Raw genomic sequence first — 20564 nt, 5'->3', positions numbered from 1 at the left:
TTTGATGGTGTGGGGTGGGGTTATGATTGGTGCACGTACACCCCTACATGTCTTTGACAGAGGAACTGTAACTGGTCAGGTGTATCGGGACGTCATTTTGCACCAGTATGTCCGCCTTTTCAGAGATACAGTGGGTCGCACCTTCCTCCTGATGGATGATAACGCACGGCCCCACCGAGCTGCCACCATGGAGGAGTACCTTTCAACAGAAGATATCAAGCGAATCGAGTGGCCTTCCTGTTCTCCAGGCCCATACCCCATCGAGTACGTCTAGGATGCTCTCCGTAGACGTATCGCTACACTTCTTCAACCCCTAGGACACTTAAGGAGCTCCGACAGGCACTGGTGCAAGAATGGGAGGCTATACCCCAGCAGCTGCTCAACCACCTGATCCAGTGTGTGCCAACGTGTGCATGGTGATCATACCACATATTGGTGTTGGTGTACATGCGCAGGAAACAGTGGCGTTTTGTAGGACGTGTTTCGTGACGGTTTTCTCAACTTATCACCAATATCGTGGACTTACAGATCTGTGTCGTGTGTATTTCCTATGTGCCTACGCTGTTAGCGCTAGTTTTGTGTAGTGCCACGTTGTGTGGCACCACGTTTGCATGTATCCTTAATTTATGAGCATGAGTGTATCTGCCGACACTGGACAAGCGACTTTCAATTAAAATGTCTCGTCTGGACAGGAATATACGTAATGGATGTACAAGTGAAGGTTGTATACACGTGGATGATGACGTATGGAAATTTGGGTCTGGCTCGGGTACCTAATGGTAAGCCGACGTCTTGCGATAAGAGGGAAATCTGGGTTCCAGTCGCAGTCAAGCACAAAGTTCCAGTATCGTCATTCCATTACACAGCTGATCATTGTCAATATTCGCAGCTGCGAATACATTTCGTATACTTCATAATGGCTGTAATCGCCGCAGTGCCTGTTCCTTCGAACATGATTGCACGTCTGAAGCATCATTGTACTGTACTTCTGAACAACACAGGCACTTAAGTTTCGTATCGTATCATGTTGTACCTTATGACCATATACTGATAAACGTTCCATTACCAGCGTCCTCATACGTTCCATTGTTCCTTCCCTTTCACTCTACCCACGTCACATTCTGACTGTTTACAGCTCCATACTTTTGCCTGGTGGTAGAATGTGTAACTATTACCTTTTTCAGCATACTCAGAAATGTTAAAATGTGTGTGAAATTTTATGGGACTTAACTGCTAAGGTCATCAGTTTCTAAGCTTACACACTACTTAAGGACAAACACACACACCAATGCCCGAGGGATGACTCTAGCGTCCGCCGGGACCAGCTGCACAGTCCATGACTGCAGCGCCTGAGACCGCTCGGCTAATCCCGCGCGGCTTTCAGCATACTCCGCGAGCACACCGATTGATGAATACACCTACGACATTTCAGTGCCGCCCTGTATACGTCCCTACTGCAGCACACGGAACTCGTCAGTTTAATTATAACCACCCGGTATGCCGTCGAACGTGAAGTGCCCTCTACAACGCCTTTTATCGTGTCGTGCTGCGCACGGAAGGGTGGACGTACAAGTCCTGTCTTAAGAGCGTTCGACTATCTCAGAGTGGGACTACGCTCCTCGACGAGACGGGAGTACCCGCCCAGAACTGGCTAGGACAGCGGTTGTGCGTCATCGCCCCGTCCGCTTCCCGCGGCACAGTGGATGGAGCGAACGGCGCCGCGCGCGGGTGGGCGTCGCGGCGCGACGAGGCTCGGGACTTCCCCGGCAGACAATTGGCTGCCGCTAATGGCGCATTAGCGGCCCCCAGGGCTGCGCCGCGGCCAATAACGGCAGCTCTCAACCCCCTGGCGGCCGCGCCAGCGTAAACAAGGCGCTCTTGTTCCCCGCAAACACTGCCCTCCAACAGGCCTTTCTGCGACGCCGAGACGTCACCAGCAGCCAGCACCTTGCCACGACACGTCGTGTCTGTACACCCTTTCTCCAGAGAATAACCTCGTGACAAAACTTACAGCTTCTTCTTATAATCAGCAGGGGACGAAAGCATTAAATGGAACGTATGCAGTCGATTACACGTTTCACAAAACCAACCATAACAGTATACTGAGTTGACGAAAGTCATGGGATACCTCCTAACATGGCATAGGACCTCCTTTTGGCCAACGTACTACAGCAACTCGACGTCTTCCAAGTCATTGGAAAATCCCTGCAGAAATAGTGAGCCATGTTGCCTCTATAGTCGTCGACAAACGCGAAAGTGTTTCCGGTGCAGGATTTTGTACACGAACTGACATAAATAAAATAAATATAAAATATATAAATTTGAAAACTGTATAAATTACGGAATAATGTAGATAGAGAGGTACAAATTGACACACGAGCTTGGAATGACGGAGTTTTATTAGAACAAAAAAAAAAAAAAAAAAATACAAACGCTCAAAAAAATGTCGACAGATGGCGCTTCATCTGATCAGAATAGCAGTAATTAGTATAACAAAGTAAGACAAAGCAAAGATGATGTTCTTTACAGGAAATGCTCAATATGTCCACCATCATTCCTCAACAATAGCTGTAGTCCAGGAATAATGTTGTGAACAGCACTGTAATGCATGTCCGGAATTACGGTGAGGCATTGGCGTCGGATGTTGCCTTTCTGCATCCCTAGAGATGTCGGTCGATCACGACACACTTTCGACTTCAGGTGACCCCAAAGCCAATAACCGCGCGGACTGAGGTCTGAGGACCTGGGAGGCCAAACATGACTAAAGTGGCGTCTGAGCACACGATCATCACCAAACGACGCGCGTAAGAGATCTTTCACGCATCTAACAATACTTTTTCTTTTGTTCTAATAAGACCCCATGTCATTGCAAGCATGTGTGTCAATTTTTACCTCTCTATCTACATTATTCCGTGGTTTATTAAGTTTTCAAATTTATACCGACTTTTTGATCACCTGGTATGTTCGATGGGGTTCATGTCGGACTATCTGGGTGGCAAAATCATTCGCTCGAACGGCCCGGAATGTTCTCCAAACCGCCGCGCCGGATTATCCAAGTGGTCTAAGGCACTGCAGTCATGGACTGTGCGGCTGGTCCCGGCGGAGGTTCGAGTCCTCCCTCGGGCATGGGTGTGTGTGTTTGTCCTTAGGATGATTTAGATTAATTAGTGTGTGAGCTTAGGGACTGACTACCTTAGCAGTTAAGTCCTGTAAGATTTCACACACATCTTGTTCTCCAAACCAATGGCGAACAATTGTGACCCAGTGACATGACATCGTTGTTTGAGGACATTTATATTTTATTAATAGGATTAAGTAGGACTAATTAATATTTGTCATGTTGGAAATAACTGTGGTAGCAGGGTATGTCTGCACCAAAGTATTGTTGGCAGGAGAGACCACACATCGATATAATTTAAAAAAGGGTGTGAGAGACCGCGTGTGGATACATTTTAAGAAAAGAGCGGGAAAGACCGCGCATTGATATCATTTGTGATGGTAGCAGGGATTGTCTGCACCAGAAAGCATTGTTGGGGGGAGAGACCGCACTTTAGCGTTCGTAGGAAGTCAGTAGTAAGGGAGATGTGAAGCGAGTCGGTAGCAGGTCTGAAGCGAGAGGGTGAGAGGAGCGGTGTGCCTGCCAGCCACCAGCTATGATTTACAAGAGATTATAAATTGATGAACAGAGACATCAGCTAACTATTACCATAAGAGGAACTAATATTATTGAATTATTTTTTTGAGAAACTCAAGACTGCTGAAGGTATGTTTGTGCAGTGGTAGTTGTAAGATTATTGTAAAAAGTAAGTCCCATTTGAACGCTTGCAAAATCATTTCATTCAGAATATAATTAATTTTTGCCAGCAATATTGCATTACTGATTATAATCCATCCCAAAAACCAAAAGGTAAAACTTTGCAAAGTTTTATTGTTGCCGAGAAAACGTTTAACTATGAATTAGGTAACTTCAGTCAAATTAATTAAAGAATAACGTCAGCTTTGGTAATAAATACAGCCACTTATTATGACAGCCCACCAGCAGCTAATAGAATATAGTAAAAAATGGTGAGTATATTCATGTCGCAGTTCGATGTAGCAGTCAGATGGTGATCCAGTAACAGTAAAAAAAGGTAAGGAACAGTTTTGGGTTATTGCAGGTAATGACTGAGGGTCACAACGACGACACATTCTATGTTTCGTCGAAATAATCAGAAAATTACTTTTAATAAGCAGCATTTAAATTGTATGCGAAGATTGAGGAAGAAAATTTCAAAAGGGAAGATTTCATTTGTTATTATTAAGAAGAGAAAGAAATTCTAAGGGAAGATTTTGTAGGTTATTGTAGAAGGAAAGGTTGCGTAACAAAAGAGATATAGAGGAGACGGGAAGGTTTCAACATTAAGTCCATTAATGGCTGCAAATTTCCTCCACGTTGCCTAAAATAATTGTTTCCTGTCAATCATCGGCTTAGTTGTGAAACGTCCCCTTTGAAAAATTCTACACGAATGTGCTTAAACTGACACACAATATTTTTAGCGCAACGCAATCTGACTTTCAAAAATCCCTACGAAAGAATGGCCCTGACTAACATTAACCTATACGTTTCACAAATCACTTACCTCACAAAAATCTTCGTTACTCAAGCTACTGCAATACAGCGAGCACCACTACTGCCAGCTAAATAAAATATTCAAACTACTGAAGGCACTAACTACTGACAGGCATAGTTAGCAAATGAAAGATTTTAATACAGAACAGACACTGTATTTACCTTAATAGTCATAATATATAAATCAGTTCGTGACACCAATTCTTACAAATTTCAAAACTCCGCCATCTCTCTACCCACGTCCACCACTGCTGGCGGCTCACCTCCAACTGCCGAACGCTACGCGCTATTAGCATCCAGCTGCCGCTGCCCAACACTACAATGGCAGACAACAATGCAAACTAAACACAGACTGCGCACAGCACAGCCAGTGATTTTTCATACCGAGCGCTAAGCGGCGTTACCAATAACAGAACCTAAACAGCCTACTTACAGTTGGACCAGAGGACCCAGTCCATGGTCCATGTAAACACAGCCCACACCATTAAAGAGCTACTATCAGGTTGCACATTGTCTTGTTGAAAACTTGAGTCCGTGGCTTCGTGGGGTCTGCGTCACAGTTTACCATCACCTCTTACTAACTGAAATCGGATTCATTGGACCAGGCCACGGTTTTCCAGTCATCTAGGGTTCAACCGATATGGTGACACATCTAGTAGGGGCGCTATAGGTGTGGTCGTGTTTTTAGCAAAGGCACTCGCTCGGTCATCTGCTGCTATAACCCATTAACGCCAAATTTCGCAGCACACTCCTAACGGATACGTTGTTGCTTGTCTGTTAGCACTGACGACTCTACAAAAACTCGCTGCTCTCGATCGTTGAGTGAGGTCCGTCAGCCACTGCCCTGCCCGTGGTGAGGTAACGTCCGAAATTTGGTATTCTCCTCACAATCTCGGGATTTTGAATTCCGTAACTATTTCCGAAATGGAATGGCCCCTACGTCTAGCTCAAACTACTATTCCGCATTCAGACTCTTAATTCCCGTCGTGCGGCCGTAATAACGTCAGAAACTGTTTCACATGCCAACGCACTGCCTTTTTATGCCTTGTGTACGCGATACCCCCGCCATCTGTACATGTACATATTACAGTCGTGTGACCTTGGTCACCCCATAGTAATTTATACTAACAGGAAAAAATGGTTCAAATGGCTCTGAGCAGTATGGGACTTAACATCTGAGGTCATCAGCCCCCTAGAACTTAGAACTACTTAAACCTAACTAACCTAAGGACATCACACACATCCATGCCCGAGGCAGGATTCGAACCTGGGGCCGTAGCGGTCGCGCAGCTCCAGACTGAAGCGCTTAGAACTGCTCGGCCACGGAGGCGGGTTACGAACAGGATTCCTCGTACTGTTAATAAATCTCGTCGAACTCACACCATATTGCACTCTTATTTGACAAAATGCTTTCATCAGGTGAGACATTCGACAACTTGAGCACTTGCTTGAGAATTTAGATCTGTATAAATACTCTCATTTCTCCCTATGCATGTGGGCTCCAGCGAAATTTCGTGAAAATATCTTGCCGCAACGAAAAACGCCTTCGTTTTAATGACTGCCCCTCCAACTTAAGTTTCAAAAAATAATACAAAACCAGCTGCCTTTCTCTGCACATTTTCGATGTCCTACATCAGCCCTACCCAGTAAGAATCCCATTCCAGAAGAGGACGGACAAGCGTAGTTTAGACAGCTTCTTTAGTAGTCTGTAGCATCTTTTAAGTGTCCGACCAATAAAACGTAGTCTTACGTTCCTCTTCCCAGTACGTATTTAACGAGATGGATCCAATTTAAGTTGTTAACAATTGTAATCCCTAGGTATTTAGTGAAGCTGGTAGCCTTTAGATTTGTTTCATTTATCGTGTAATCAAAATTTAACGGATTTCTTTTAGCACACTTGTGCCTGACATCACGCTTTCCGTTGTTCAGAGTCAATTGCCGCTTTTCGTACCATTCAGATATCTTGCTTTGCAATAGATACAGCTGAGGCCCTCTGACAGTTCCTCAGGGAACGCCTCATATCAGTTCTGTTGGACTCTATGCCTTTCCGATCGTTACTATGAACTGTAACTTCTCTAACAGGAATTCACAAATCCCGTCGCGCAACAAAGTAATGAGACGATACTCCACTAGCAAGCAGTTTGACTGGAAACTGGTTGTATGGAACATGTTATGGAACTCTCTCATTAAATTGATGACACTATCCAACGGAATAAGAATAGCGATTATGTATTTATTGTATGTATGGTAACGAAGTCTTATATATTTAGGAACAGAAATAAAACATCAAATTAGCATAAGATTTAATTTTCAGTAAACTTTATTATTTTCCATACTTCAAATGTAATTCGAAATTGTGATAATGTCTGAAATTATCACTGTCGCTCTATAATGTGTTTTGACAAATAATTTGAAAATATTTGTAGAAGAATTGGTTCAAATGGCTCTGAGCACTATGGGACTTAACATCTGTGGTAATCAGTCCCCTAGACTTAGAACTAGTTAAACCTAACTAACCTAAGGACATCACACACATCCATGCCCGAGGCAGGATTCGAACCTGCGACCGTAGCAGCCAGTTGTGTTCCACAACATCGATATTTTCTGAATATGTCTTGAATAAGTGTCACATATCGTTTTCTTCGAGGTAAACTGCAAACCGATGTCACTGATAAAGATCTGTAATTCATTGGATTACTCCTATTTTCCCTCTTCAGTATTGGTGTGACCTGTGAAACTTTCCATTTCTTTAAGGTACACTCTTTCGTCGAGTGAATGGTTGTACATGACTGCTAAGTATGAAGTTATTGTATCAGCATATTCTGGAAAGGGTCTAATTGGTATACAATCTAGATAAGAAGTCTTAGGACATAGAGCAGATCTACTTATAAGTTTCCTATGTTGACAGCTTCAAATTCTGGAAAATTTACTTCGTCTTCTTTGGTGAAGGAATTTCAGAAAAAAAAACATGTTTAGTAACTCCGTTTTGATAGAATTACTATCTCTGTCGTGCAGTCAAGGTATTTATTGTGTCTTGTCGCTACGCTACATTACATACGACCAGAATCTCCACGGACTTTCACCAGAGACAGAGTTTCGTTGTGGAAATTGTTACAGGCATCTCTTACTGAAGGCCGCGCTAAATTTCGAGGTTCTGCTAAACGTTACCAATCTTTGAGATTTGTCTTTTTTCTAAATTTGGTATGATTTTTTAGTTGGTTCTGGAACAGTGTTTCGACCTTTTTCGTGTACCATGAAGTATCAGATCTGTCACTTATTAACTTATTTCTTTGAATTTAAACCGTATGTAGTATGCACTTTCATCGTCGGTTTAGATGGGGTGCGGACTGTCTCTTTTCTCAAACAGTTATATTTTGCATTTATTTTCCGTATATTTGCTTGTTACTGTTCTCAGTATTTCAATGACCTAGTGGGCACTAATTCCTCCCATATAATGATGCTCTCAAATAACACAGGACTATTTATTGGTAAGAGGCAAAGTTTGTTTTCAAAATATTTTACACTGCAGAGTGGGCTCATGAACTAACTGCACAACATAATTTTCATAGAAAGTATTTAGTACAATTTCGACGAAGTTTTGTGCGTACGACCAACTACGAGCGTGTATTATAGCCAATATACAAAGGGTTGACTGACGTCGCCACCAACCACGATTGTAGAAGTTGGGTACCTATTCAAAATGTGACAACTTTTCTTTGAACGTGTCGGTAAAAAGATTTTCACTCTGCAGCGGAGTGTGCGCTGATATGAAAGTTCCTGGCAGATTAAAACTGTGTGCCCGACCGAGACTCGAACTCAGGACCTTTGCCTTTCGCGGGCAGGTGCTCTACCATCTGAGCTAGTTTGTAAGGTAGGAGACGAGATACTGGCAGAAGTAAAGCTGTGAGTACCGTGCTTTGGTAGCTCAGATGGTAGAGCACTTGCCCGCGAAAGGCAAAGGTCCAGAAGTTTTAATTATTAATTTATTTCCATAGAAAGGCAAACCATTTCTAACAGCAATGAATGTTACACAACCAACAGCATTTAATCTATCCTACCTAAACCCATTATGTCCTCCGTAAAAAAACGTTTGGGTGCTGTTATCTCCGGCTTTAGCCAGCTATCAGTACCTACAACGATTTCAGCTTCAGTGTTTTCTGTTAGCGCGTGTAGCTCCGTTTCTTTCCCAGCACATCTGTGAAAATTTAACAATAGCGATGACTTCTACGTCTACCCCCGTCCTGTGTTTGATACACACCTTTTGAGACTGAGCCTTTTTTGTATTTTTCCGAGATACAAAAATCTAAAAATTAGCTCATTCCACTCCACACATCCCCAGTTACCTTCTATCTGTAATCGACTATTGATCCATTAAGTAACACCTGAAACTGCACCACCCCATGGCTTACGTTACACGGTCGTAGAATGATCCCAGCCTCTGATTCAGACCTCCACTCGGCTCCATACCAAACAAAGATTCGCCATCGGTCCTCTTGACGGTGTTACATATTGTGAGCTGTGCCTTCATCTCGAAAGCAAGACAGGCAGTCATTACCACTTCAGATAGTCGCCGGAAACCAGAGAGAAAATATTCTGATCGAAACCGACATACGTCAATGGTTCTGACATGAGTCACCACCTGCAATTGGCTGCACCCTGTGTTCTACGTGGTTCCTGGAAAAAACCCATTCCACATCTGGGATGACTTCCCTTAATATGTACGCAGAGTGCACACTCTAACTCGTCTCCACCTTGGCAGCTGTAACAGTGAAGGCACCCACTACGCGCTCAATATTGGAGCCCCCAACTATCAATAATCCCTCCACCCCTTTGTGGATGCCCAAATCCGGGTAAGCGACTGCACCTGTTTCAGGATTGTAATCAGCCGGACATAGCGCGTGAAACCTGTTTGTCAGACGAACCCGGGTGACATTTCGATCAGCGCCTCAGAAAATCTTTTGCAGCCTGCCACACTTTGGTTCAACCTCCCACTCGACCAAAGTTGAGGGACCAATCTCAATGCAGGGAATGGCTAGGCCGGCCGCAGTAAACAGAGAATAATAACACAGTAATAAGTAAAATTTTATTTGTCATGAACAATCAATCCAAGTGTTTTGTTCGTATTTTGCGTAAGACAGATTTACTCTTTTCAATACTGTAATGGCATGATGGTCAATTAGGTGAATATAAAACAGGTTTTCGGCCAGGACGAAGCTCTCCCGACTAAATTGTTAGTCTTAAACGGATAACGAGGTATCAAACGGTCAGGTTCAAGAAGCTAGTGAACACCTTTGTCGGCTCCTGTTCTAAGCATTCATGGTGGTGTCTGTCTGTTCTATATCGTGTCTCCCTACCACTTTCGCGCAACGACGCTCTGAGCGTGTTTTTTTAGGGAATTAACTAGATTGAACCTGGGACCTGTTGCTGGTAAGGAGACGCCAGACCACACATGACATGTAGAATTCAGAAGAGTTCAGTGAGACTAGCGATGATATAACCAAATACTTAATGATCTCAGCGTCAGCTCAGAGGTAGGCTAGCAACGTGGGTGTCCAGTCCGTCCCTTATCGTAGGGCCTTCTAGCTTAACACAGTTCTGCTCTCGGCTTCTGTCCTCGTTTCTCCCCTCGGAACTGCGTCGGTCTCTCGGTGGGAACGTACGACATGCATTTAGGCATTCTTGTGTTAGTCTGTGGTATTCCATTTGCTCACTCGTTACACGTATTACTTTGGTTAATTTAATGTCACGATTTATTCGGAGCTATGTGACATACTACTGGATTTGCTTATCATGTCAGGGTTTTCATGGAAGGTGTTGGATTTGCCTGACACCTTACACTGTCTCTGCTTACAGAGTTTGGCTTACATCAGAAACTTGTCAGTTTCATTGCGGTCATTCTTAGATATACTAAATCTTCAATAAGGTCCAAAAATGAATTCTCTGAACCTTTTGAGATTCTAACTGGTCTCGACAAGGTGATGGGTTGTCTCCATTCGTTCGATTGTGTGCTGGAAAAGATCATGGAATGATATATGTACACCACCAGTTAAGTAATATTGAAACAAAGATTCGACTTAACTGTCTTGCATTTACAGATGAATTGGCGTTGTTAGCAAACAATATTGGCGAAATAAAGTTTGAGACAGAAGAACCAGAATGATTAGCCGCGAAGGTTGGGCTGCAAATTCCTTTTGAGAAAACAGAAATGATGCCTATCTTACCAGTTGTCACTTCCATATTACACTCCACAGTGCTCAAAAACCTTAAGGTTGTAAACAAATCTAAATATCTTGGTGAGATTATTACTTGGAATTCGAGTTAAAGAGCAGCAGTAGATAATAGAGCATTTAAACAACAGCGAGCACATAGAACTACGAGGCAAATTTACAATAAACGATCACTTTCAATAAATGCGAAACTTCGACATTATTCCTCCACCGTTAAACCGGAAAGAACATATGAACGTGAAACACTATTCAGACTAAACACTCAAGTCACAACTGATAACTACAGAAAGTTGAAAGAAGAATACTCCGAACGATTATCAATTAAAAAACCACCAAATTAATGGTCTGCAGACACTCTTGCTCAATTCGGTGATTTACCAATACAATGAATACATTGTTGATACGAGGCGAAAAAGAAGGGTTGCAGTTTTGGCCACATTAGGCACCATGTCAAACGGTGTCCAGAGATCTAAGAATATTGAATCCGCCTGTTGCCCTTCGCCTATGGTTTTCAAGATATCAATAGAGAAAAGGGCAAACAGTTTCGCCGGAGCGATGCCTTCTACATGCGTACTGATTTGTGGACAGAAGCTTTTGTATCTGAAGTAAATTAGAATATTTTTAAGAATTCTGCAGCATACTGATTTTAGGGATGTGTGTCTGTATTTTTAGGCTCCGTTATTTTACCGTTCATATATACATGAGTCGCCTTCGCTTTTCCGGTGGCTTGAGACTGTCGGTTGTGTAGAGATTCACCTTATATGCAACTTAAGGAAGGAACCAATGCCGTGGAGTACTCTCTGTAAAACGGAATTACAAATTCGTCCGGACTCGTCGGCTTACTTATTTTTAACTCTTGCAGCTGCCTGTCAACGCCAGGAGTTCCTGTTTCTATATCCTCTATACGGGAGTCTGTGCGACAGTCAAACTGTGGTATGTCTGTACGATCCTCGTGCGGGAACCATTGTTTAAACCCGGAATTTGAGACTTCAGCTGTCTGTTGTCTTCTATTGACACAAACGGCGACTGTGTTATAGAGATGTGTGTTTAAAATCTTTATAGTTAATGTTATACAGTACATTAATGGTTCAGGGGTTAGTATAAATTTTAGTCAAACTTTCACAGGCTACACGATTACCAAAGAGGAACTGTTACCCGACATATGTAGTAATATCCTGTCAGATCTTGACATAATCTTACCCTTTCCCGGTTAAATGAGTAAATAAATAAATAGAAAAACGTAATGTGACTAATGTCAACTAGGTCTTAAAACAGAAGTGTTCAGTCGTGCACATACTTCAGTCATGTTATACAAGAACTTGGTGACAATAATGTATGGGGGGACGAACGGCGACACATATTTTCTCGGGCGAAGATGAAAACTAATAGCAAACTTCGCTTCACTAGCATAATATTGGGAAACTGCAGGTCTACGTGAGAGATCGTGTAAAATCGATACACGTCCTGTGTTGCTAAGCTGCAAAGCTGCTAAAACGTCGCATCTACGTAGGGTGAAACGGGAGGAAGGTATCCAGTTTAGAAGAAGCATGCAATGCGGATTACTATGGGCAGGAAGAGCAATGGAAGTGCTGCAAAATCTGAAGAAATATCCCGGGAAATTGCTTAGAAATGTACAAGAACGCATTTCTTTTTCAAGCACCGAACATAGGGAAATCTAAGACACTGAATATGTTGCAAGATTGATAATTTACTGCAAGTGCGCAGATTGTTTACTTATTCATTCCAGTTCACTTCCATTGACAACAATGGTCCGCCACAGGTCAAATTACAAATATATAAACCATTATGAATATCATTTGAGAGAGTGTTTCTTTTTACACTGAATGTTGACCAAGCTTGACATTATATTACTTTTTTCCTTATGCTGTTAGTTTCTGCTACTATTGTTAACTTTTCGACGGCTAGGTTCGCGCTAATTTATTTGTAGTTTTCCTACGACGTTATTCCACTCTCCGCTGAGCGTTCCTCTCCTGTCATAGAAGATTTTGCTTAGTCTGTTTTAACTAATTGTGCTGTATCTTTGTCAACTACTGTTGTTAGGTCTATTAGAACGACAACAGCAACTATCAGTACTATTACAAATGTTATTATCCGTTATTACTACTACCATTATGTTGATTTTACTACACTAACTGCTACTGCCAATATGTATGTTACAAATACTTAGGTTTGCACTCTGCTAATACTACGGCTCGGTAGTTTTTTGCACTACATATATAGTGTAGTAAAAGATAGTATTAACGGTAGTATTGGTATCGTTAGTAAGGAAAGAAACGTTAGTGAATGTGTACGAGAAAAATACGTATTCCGTGTTCGTCCACTGCATATTTTACAAACTTACAGAATAGAAATTGCATTTAATAAGTAATAAAAATTAGTTGATCGCGAAACTTCTGCGCTTTCATGTAACCAAAGCAATTACTTTTGATGGAAATACAGTTTACATTCGTATTGTTTTTTGTGCTCAACAGAGCGTCCTCCACCTTTATCAAAGCCAAGAGTTCCCTATTATTATTGATAAATGCGAAAGTTGCTAGTGAATAAGAGAAGTATGTCTTACGCAAGTTCGACGAAGTACTGAAGTGAGGTTTGATGTATCACTGTTTAGCTTTTTTTTATTTACCTCCTCCTTGATGAAACTGCGTTTTCTAGCGCCATATGCTAAATTTGTAATGTTTTTTGTTTCTTTATTTTTTTTATTTTTACTACAACATTCGTCTGCTTCATGTTACAAATCAACAATTTTCGAATAAAACCTGAATTGACGGTTTCAATTTTGCTACTGACACTATTTATTTTTAAGTAACGAACAGAAGGTTAGCTACGTAAAAGAAAAATGTGCTGTACCTTGCGTGGCCCTTTATATCTCCTCACTCACCTCCTTGACGGTTCACCACTTCCAGTTTTTAGAAGAATCCAATAAGACACTGATGGCATACGAGAAGAAAGCGGTCGTTATGAGGTAACGCCCGACAGGTACGCAACACACCTAATAACGTCAGATAATGCTGGTTCGATCTTAACTGACCAAAGCTACTAGGTAAACTACCGTAGTCTACGCATACTTATGGTAGTCTGCGGTAGTTTTAGAACACTAATTAAGCTACTATTGATACCACATCTGCATGAGGATTATTCCTTGATAATGTTTGATATTGCTTAGGTCACTGAGACTCAGAGCACACTTCAAGCACTACATTGGCTTGTGTCATTACACTCATTGGCTCCACTGTAGATTGAGAAATAAACACTCCACTATTACTGGACTACTTAGTTACCATTGTTTCCAGTACACTCTGTAAAAACAATATCTTCCTGCCTCCATACCGCATGGCGACGGATCGGAGCATATCACCTATCTTTCACCGAGAACTGTTGATTTTTCCGAGATTTCCTTGTGTGCATCGCTCTTCACAGTTCCCTTCTGGACGCAGCTTGCTTGTCCCTGCCGTAGTGGCTGTTGACTATAGCTACGCTTTTTATCTACAGAGATTACATCGCCTAGAAGATTAAGAATATCAAAGACGTCATACCATTCACTTATATCGTTAACCTCTTGCAGTCTGCCAGGTAGGTGTTGCCGTTTCTCCAGGTAGTGGAAATTCTCATAGGAAATGATCTTGTGTGCCCATTCCAACTTAGTCAACCTTCTACAAATTCTGTTCAGATATGTAGGGTATTACCCATGACCGTAGAGGAAGTGCACCGGTTTCCTATTTGTTTCAAAATGTGATAGCTTAAGGCTTTTGTTTGCATAAAAGGGTAACTGAAATATTCTGCTTCCAGTGTCTGAGAATTTCACCTTTTCTGCCATTCTGTACATGTCACGTTTTTTATTACCAACGAATTAGTTCTTGGTTCTTATAGAATTTTGCGTAATTTTTCGTATCCTATATGGCAGCCGCCTTTATATGTATGTCCATGAAACATAAGCCCAATAGTATAGTATGCACATAACAAAACGTTCAGTACGAAAACGCCTGACACAAAAAATCGCTTAACACGAAACACAAATATCCTCCATTCAAAATACGAGTACCATGCATTTACTCAGTTGCACCATCACACAGCTTACTATTCATTTTGCATGTTTAGCCAAACTCCGTTATATGGAACAAAGTAAACAACACAATTTTTTTTCTATTACAGTCTCTCTGACGATTGATACACAATCAATATTTACACCAGAAAGTAAGGATAAGGATTGCAAATGAAATGTCAGAAGGAAGCAGCATTGGATGAGGTGTTAGACAAGGTTGTTGCCTTTCCCCACTGTTGTTTAACGCATACCTTGAAGAGATTATTGCGAAACGCTTAGATGGGAAAATAGTCATTGGTGGAAAGAGAATAGAATGTAAAAGATTCGCTGATGACATGGTATTAGTTGCAGAAAGTGAGCGGACAGTGAATAACATACTGAAAGTTCTGAATGAATCTTGTGTGGAATAACGAATGCAAATAAACACAGCAAAAACAAAGAGCATGGTCATTAGTACAAGAAGCAGACTGTCCAATGATAAAATAGGACAATCTACCATTAGCCAAGTAAGTGTATTTAAATATCTTGGCGCTACGGTCGCAGGTTCGAATCCTGCCTCGGGAATGGATGTGTGTGATATCCTTAGGTTAGTTAGGTTTAACTAGATCTACGTTCTAGGGAACTGATGACCTCAGCAGTTAAGTCCCACAGTGCTCAGAGCCATTTGAACCATTTAAATATCTTGGAAGAACAATAACTGAAGACTTGAGATGTTACCAGGAGGTGAAAACTCGAATTTCCATAGCGAAGGAGACATTCAACAGAAATAGGAGGCACTTATGTGGCAAATCCGATAAAGATCTAAGGAAAAGGCTTGGCAAATGTTTTGTCTGGAGTGTGGCACTATATGGGGCAGAAACAAGGGCGCTGAGAAGAGAGGATGAAAAAAGGTTAGATGCATTTGAGATGTGGATGTGCAGGAGAATGAAGAGAATAAGCTGGATGGATAGAGTGAGTAATGAAAGAGTAATGGAAAGAGAAGATGTCTGCTGAAGGTTGCAATGGTTCAAATGGCTCTGAGCACTATGCAACTTAACTTCGTAGGGTCATCAGTCGCCTAGAACTTAGAACTAATTATACCTAACTAACCTAAGGACATCACACACATCCATGCCCGAGGCAGGATTCGAACCTGCGACCGTAGCGGTCGCTCGGTTCCAGATTGTAGCGCCTAGCACCGCACGGCCACTCCAGCCGGCCTGAAGGTTGCAAGAGAAAGGAAAAAGAACTGGTTGGGACATTCATTGAGAAGGTAGTGCTTGCTAGCAGATGCTTTGGAAGGATTGGTATGTGGGAGAAGACAGAGGAAGAAGGAGATACAAGATGATAGACGACATAAAGGGAAGAGGATGGCAGCCGGACAGCCTGGAGAACTACCATGTGAAAATCTACCTTTTGGCTGAACACTGATGATAATGATGATGTTTTTTTAGCGAAATCTTGTTTGTGATAGACTGTACTATTTATTGTAAATTCTGTAACTGCTACTTCGAGTTTCAAGTGGCTAAGGTGCTGAAAACGCAGCAGCTGTCAACGTTAATAAATGTGTAGAGACCATGAACCCATATCCACGAATGTATCAATACCGATGGTGTATGTGACGAGTGCTCACCTTTTTTATTCATTTTACTATTACTGAAAAATGCTGGTTTTTCAGCACTTCCATTACTTGAAATCACTTAGATGTCCAAACTGCAATTACAGAAATTGCAGTGAATAGCACAATCGATGGCAAACATGCTGCCACTAAGAAACTTTAACTATTGCTGATGTTGCAGCTGTAATATCGCTTGTCTTTAGGTAATTACAAACATTTGAGTTTTAGAATTCGGTGACTGATGTCTCGAGGTCGGCGAATTGGTTGTCAAAAGATACTCGTGGTTTAGTTTCTAAATACAGGTTCTGTGAATCTATTCTGTAACCGCAACAGCTATTTAGCTTATAAATCAAAATGGAGCTGCTTGTGGTAGTTGAAGAAAAACGGAGGTTTGAAACAGAAAGGGGGAGTAAATCTCTAACGAAGAAGTTACGAAGAAGTGGGATCGTACAAACTAAGCTTTTAGTCAATGTGAAATGCTTAAAACAGCTATGTTATGAAAACGTAAGAACATTAATACACGAATACGTTGTTGCTGTTGTGTCTTCAGTCCAAAGACTGGTTTGATGCAACTCTCCATTCTACTCTGTCTTATACAAGTCTCTTCATGTGTGAGCAACTACTGCAACCTACATACTCCTGAATGTACTTACTTTATTCATCTTTTAGTCTCCCTTTACAGTTTCCCCCCCCCCCCCCCCCTCCCCATACGTCGCTGCAGTACTAAACTGGTGATTCCTTGTTTCCAATCAACTGGCGTTTGGTCAAGTTGTGCCAGAAATTTCTTTTCTCCCGAATTCTATACAGTACTTCCTCATCAATTATGTGATCTACTCAACAATATTCTGCTGTAGCAACACATTTCAAAACATTCTATTCTCTTCTTGTTTAAGATGTTTATCGTCCGTGTTTCAATTCCTTGCATGTCTACACTCATGGAGATACTTTCAGAAAAGACTTCCGGACACCTAAATCTACATTCGATGTTAACAAAATTCTATTCTTCAGAAATTCTATTCTTCAGAAATGCTTTTCTTATCATTGTTAGTCTATATTGTACATCCTCTCTGCATTGGCCCCAAGGAGCAAACTTCATCTACTCATTTAAGTGCCTAGTTTCCCAACCTAATCCCCTCAGCATCACCTGCTCTAATTCGAATGCATTTCATTATCCTTGTTTTGTTTTTATTGATGTTCATCTTATACCTTCTTTCAAGAGTCTGTCTAGTCCACTCATGTGCTATTGCTGTCTCTAACAGAGTTACAATATCATTGGCAAACTCGACGAGAAAGTCTTCCGGAAATTTAATACCTACGGCAAATGTTTATTTCCTTTACTGCTTGCTCAGTGTACAGATTGCATAACATCGTGGATAGGATACAACTGTTCTCACTCCCTCCTGTGCCACTGATTATGTTTCATGTCCTTCGACTCTGATAACTGCCGTTTGGTTTCTGTAAAAGTTTTAAATACTCGTAGTCTTTCGCTCACTGTGTTTAACCCCCAGCTACCTTCAGAATTTCAAAGAGTGTATTCCAACCAACGTTGTGAAAAGTTTACTCCAGGTCTACAAATTCTGTAAACGTAGGTTTAACATTTCCTATTCTATCTTATAAGATAAGTCGTAGGTTGCAAGAAAATGGCGACGTAGCGGTCGCGAGGTTCCAGACTGTAGCGCCTAGAACCGCTCGGCCACTCCGGCCGGCCGTAGGTTGCATCGCGTGTTTATATGGACAGAAAGACGTGGATAGTGGCCGCTATGTAACATATTGGATTCTCAACGTCAATAGACAAGAACAGACTTCTTCCAGGAGAAATAATGTACTGCATAAATTACAGCCTTTCAATGTACATTGTGTACCGTAAATTAAAGAGTGAATCTCAACGGAAAATGTAATTTCTGTACTGTACAAAATTTGACGAGATCGAAAGTACGATTTTGTTCTTTTGCAAGTGCATCTTTTAACCCCAGATACTTATTACGGGGAAAATATTTCGATCCACTCAGTTTCGTTTTAAAGATTTTTCACTGTAGTAAGTAATCAATCTATCCACAGCCGCATACACACAGAGTAAGGAGAGTAATATTATTACATAATGCAATAGAAGGCACTCTCTGCCACGTGTTCACGTGTGACGTTAGATACTATGAAAATTATCTGGGAGTACGATTTAGGAGTGATTTAAAATGGAATGATCATATAAAGTTGATCGTCGGTAAAGCAGATGCGAGACTGAGATTCATTGGAAGAATCCTAAGGAAATGCAATCCGAAAACAAAGGAAGTAGGTTACAGTGCGCTTGTTCGCCTACTGCTTGAATACTACTCAGCAGTGTGGGATCCGTACCAGATAGGGTTGATAGAAGTGATAGAGAAGATCCAACGGAGAGCAGGGCGCTTCGTTACAGGATCATTTAGTAATTGCGAAAGCGTTACGGAGATGATAGATAAACTCCAGTGGAAGACTCTGCAGGAGAGACGCTCAGTAGCTCGGTACGGGCTTTTGTTAAAGTTTCGAGAACATACCTTCACCGAAGAGTCAAGCAGTATATTGCTCCCTCGTACGTATATCTCGCGAAGAGACCATGAGGATAAAATCAGAGAGATTAGAGCCCACACAGAAGCATACCGACAATCCTCCTTTCCACGAACAATACGAGACTGGAATAGAAGGGAGAACCGATGGAGGTACTCAAGGTACCCTCCGCCACACACCGTCAGGTCGCTTGCGGAGTGTAGATGTAGATGTAGATGTTGTGTTTTGCGCACAGCTGGGCAGAGGGCGCAGCGGCAGCCCTAACAGGTGGGTCGGGCATTAGCATGCGGCGCGCCGCGGCCGCGGCCCGGGTGGACAGCCCTGGCGGCGGCTGTTGCCATGGCGACTGTGCGACATTGTATGAAGTGGAGGGTGAAACAGTGCGCGGGCGGCATTGATTGAGGGCGGGCGGCAGGGCGCGCATGCGGCCACCGCTCGCGCTCGGGCTGGGGCCACCGCCATCGCTATGCCGGATGTCCGGCGTCGCGAGCCGCCTCTCCACAGTGCAGACGCGAGGGCGCTGCCCACCATGTGATGCGCTGGGCTTACACTGTAACTGCGCTATCTGATCAAATGCATCCGGACACCACTATGTCACTCGGAATGGATTAGATGTGACGAGTATAAATGGAGGCGGGGAATATTGTGTTGCCAACAGATATGGATCGGAGTGACTTCCAAAGTGAATTAGTCATTGGTCACCTGAGTCACAAATCCACAAGGGACATACCAACTCCTCTAAGGGTGGTTGTAGAAAGTCTGATGAAATCAGCACATAAAATCATTCGTGTGTTACAAAATGGTACTAGTACTCCAACTAGCACAATATCTGTGCTTAGGGAATTACATAGAATGGGGTACAGTGCTCAAGCAGTTCCTCATAATCCACAAATTTCTGTTGCCAAAGCTAAGTGACACTTGAGGTGGTATGAAGAGTGACGCCACTCTGCAGCTAATGACTGCAAAAGAGTGACGTGGAGTGACCCATGATGCTAGAGGGGGGTTCTTTGGGGAGGAGACCAGACAGCGAGGCCATCGGTCTCATTGGATTAGGGAAGGAAGTCGGCCGTGCCCTTTCAAAGGAACCATCCCAGCTTTTGTCTGGAGCGATTTAGGGAAATCACGGAAAACCTAAATCAGGATGGCCGGACGCGGGATTGAACAGTCGTCCTCCCAAATGCGAGTCCAGAGTGCATGATGCTAGACTCTGAGGAAATCCAATGGGAGTATTTGGGTTTGCCGAATGCCTGGAGAATGTTACCTACCATCATGAGTAGTGAAGTAGAGAGGAGGTGGTGTTAGAGTGTGGAGGTGTTTCTCATGTTTAACATGTGGTCTGCCCAATGCATTTAAGAAAACGCTGACTGTGGATGGAAGCGACAACATTTGTGTGTCCTCATCGACACTGTAGACTCTTGTTCCAACGGAATAGAGGGAGCGGATGTTGTTTGGTGGTCGCTTGCCTCTTTCTACAACACAACTGCGCACATGTACTAATAGGGTTCTTTACTTACTTGAACAGATAGCTATTAC

The 20564-nt window shown here is 42.4% G+C and overlaps 1 protein-coding gene across 1 annotated transcript in view; it reads right to left on the bottom strand.

Moving 5' to 3' along the window:
• Positions 1–19372, bottom strand: part of LOC126336061 (uncharacterized) — a 29282-nt gene extending 9910 nt beyond the window's left edge. The window contains exons 1-2 of the mRNA XM_049999540.1: positions 19297–19372; positions 1638–1976 (exon numbers count right to left, since the gene is read on the bottom strand). Coding sequence (XP_049855497.1) covers positions 1638–1976; positions 19297–19372 — 415 coding nt within the window. The remainder of the gene's footprint in view (positions 1–1637; positions 1977–19296) is intronic.
• Positions 19373–20564: the final 1192 nt, after the last annotated feature.

The sequence above is a fragment of the Schistocerca gregaria genome, chromosome 2, assembly GCF_023897955.1.
Source record: "Schistocerca gregaria isolate iqSchGreg1 chromosome 2, iqSchGreg1.2, whole genome shotgun sequence".
Classification (NCBI taxonomy): Eukaryota; Metazoa; Arthropoda; class Insecta; order Orthoptera; family Acrididae; genus Schistocerca; species Schistocerca gregaria.
The sequence above is the reverse complement of the archived record's forward strand: the minus strand, read 5'-3'. Positions and strand labels throughout refer to the sequence as shown.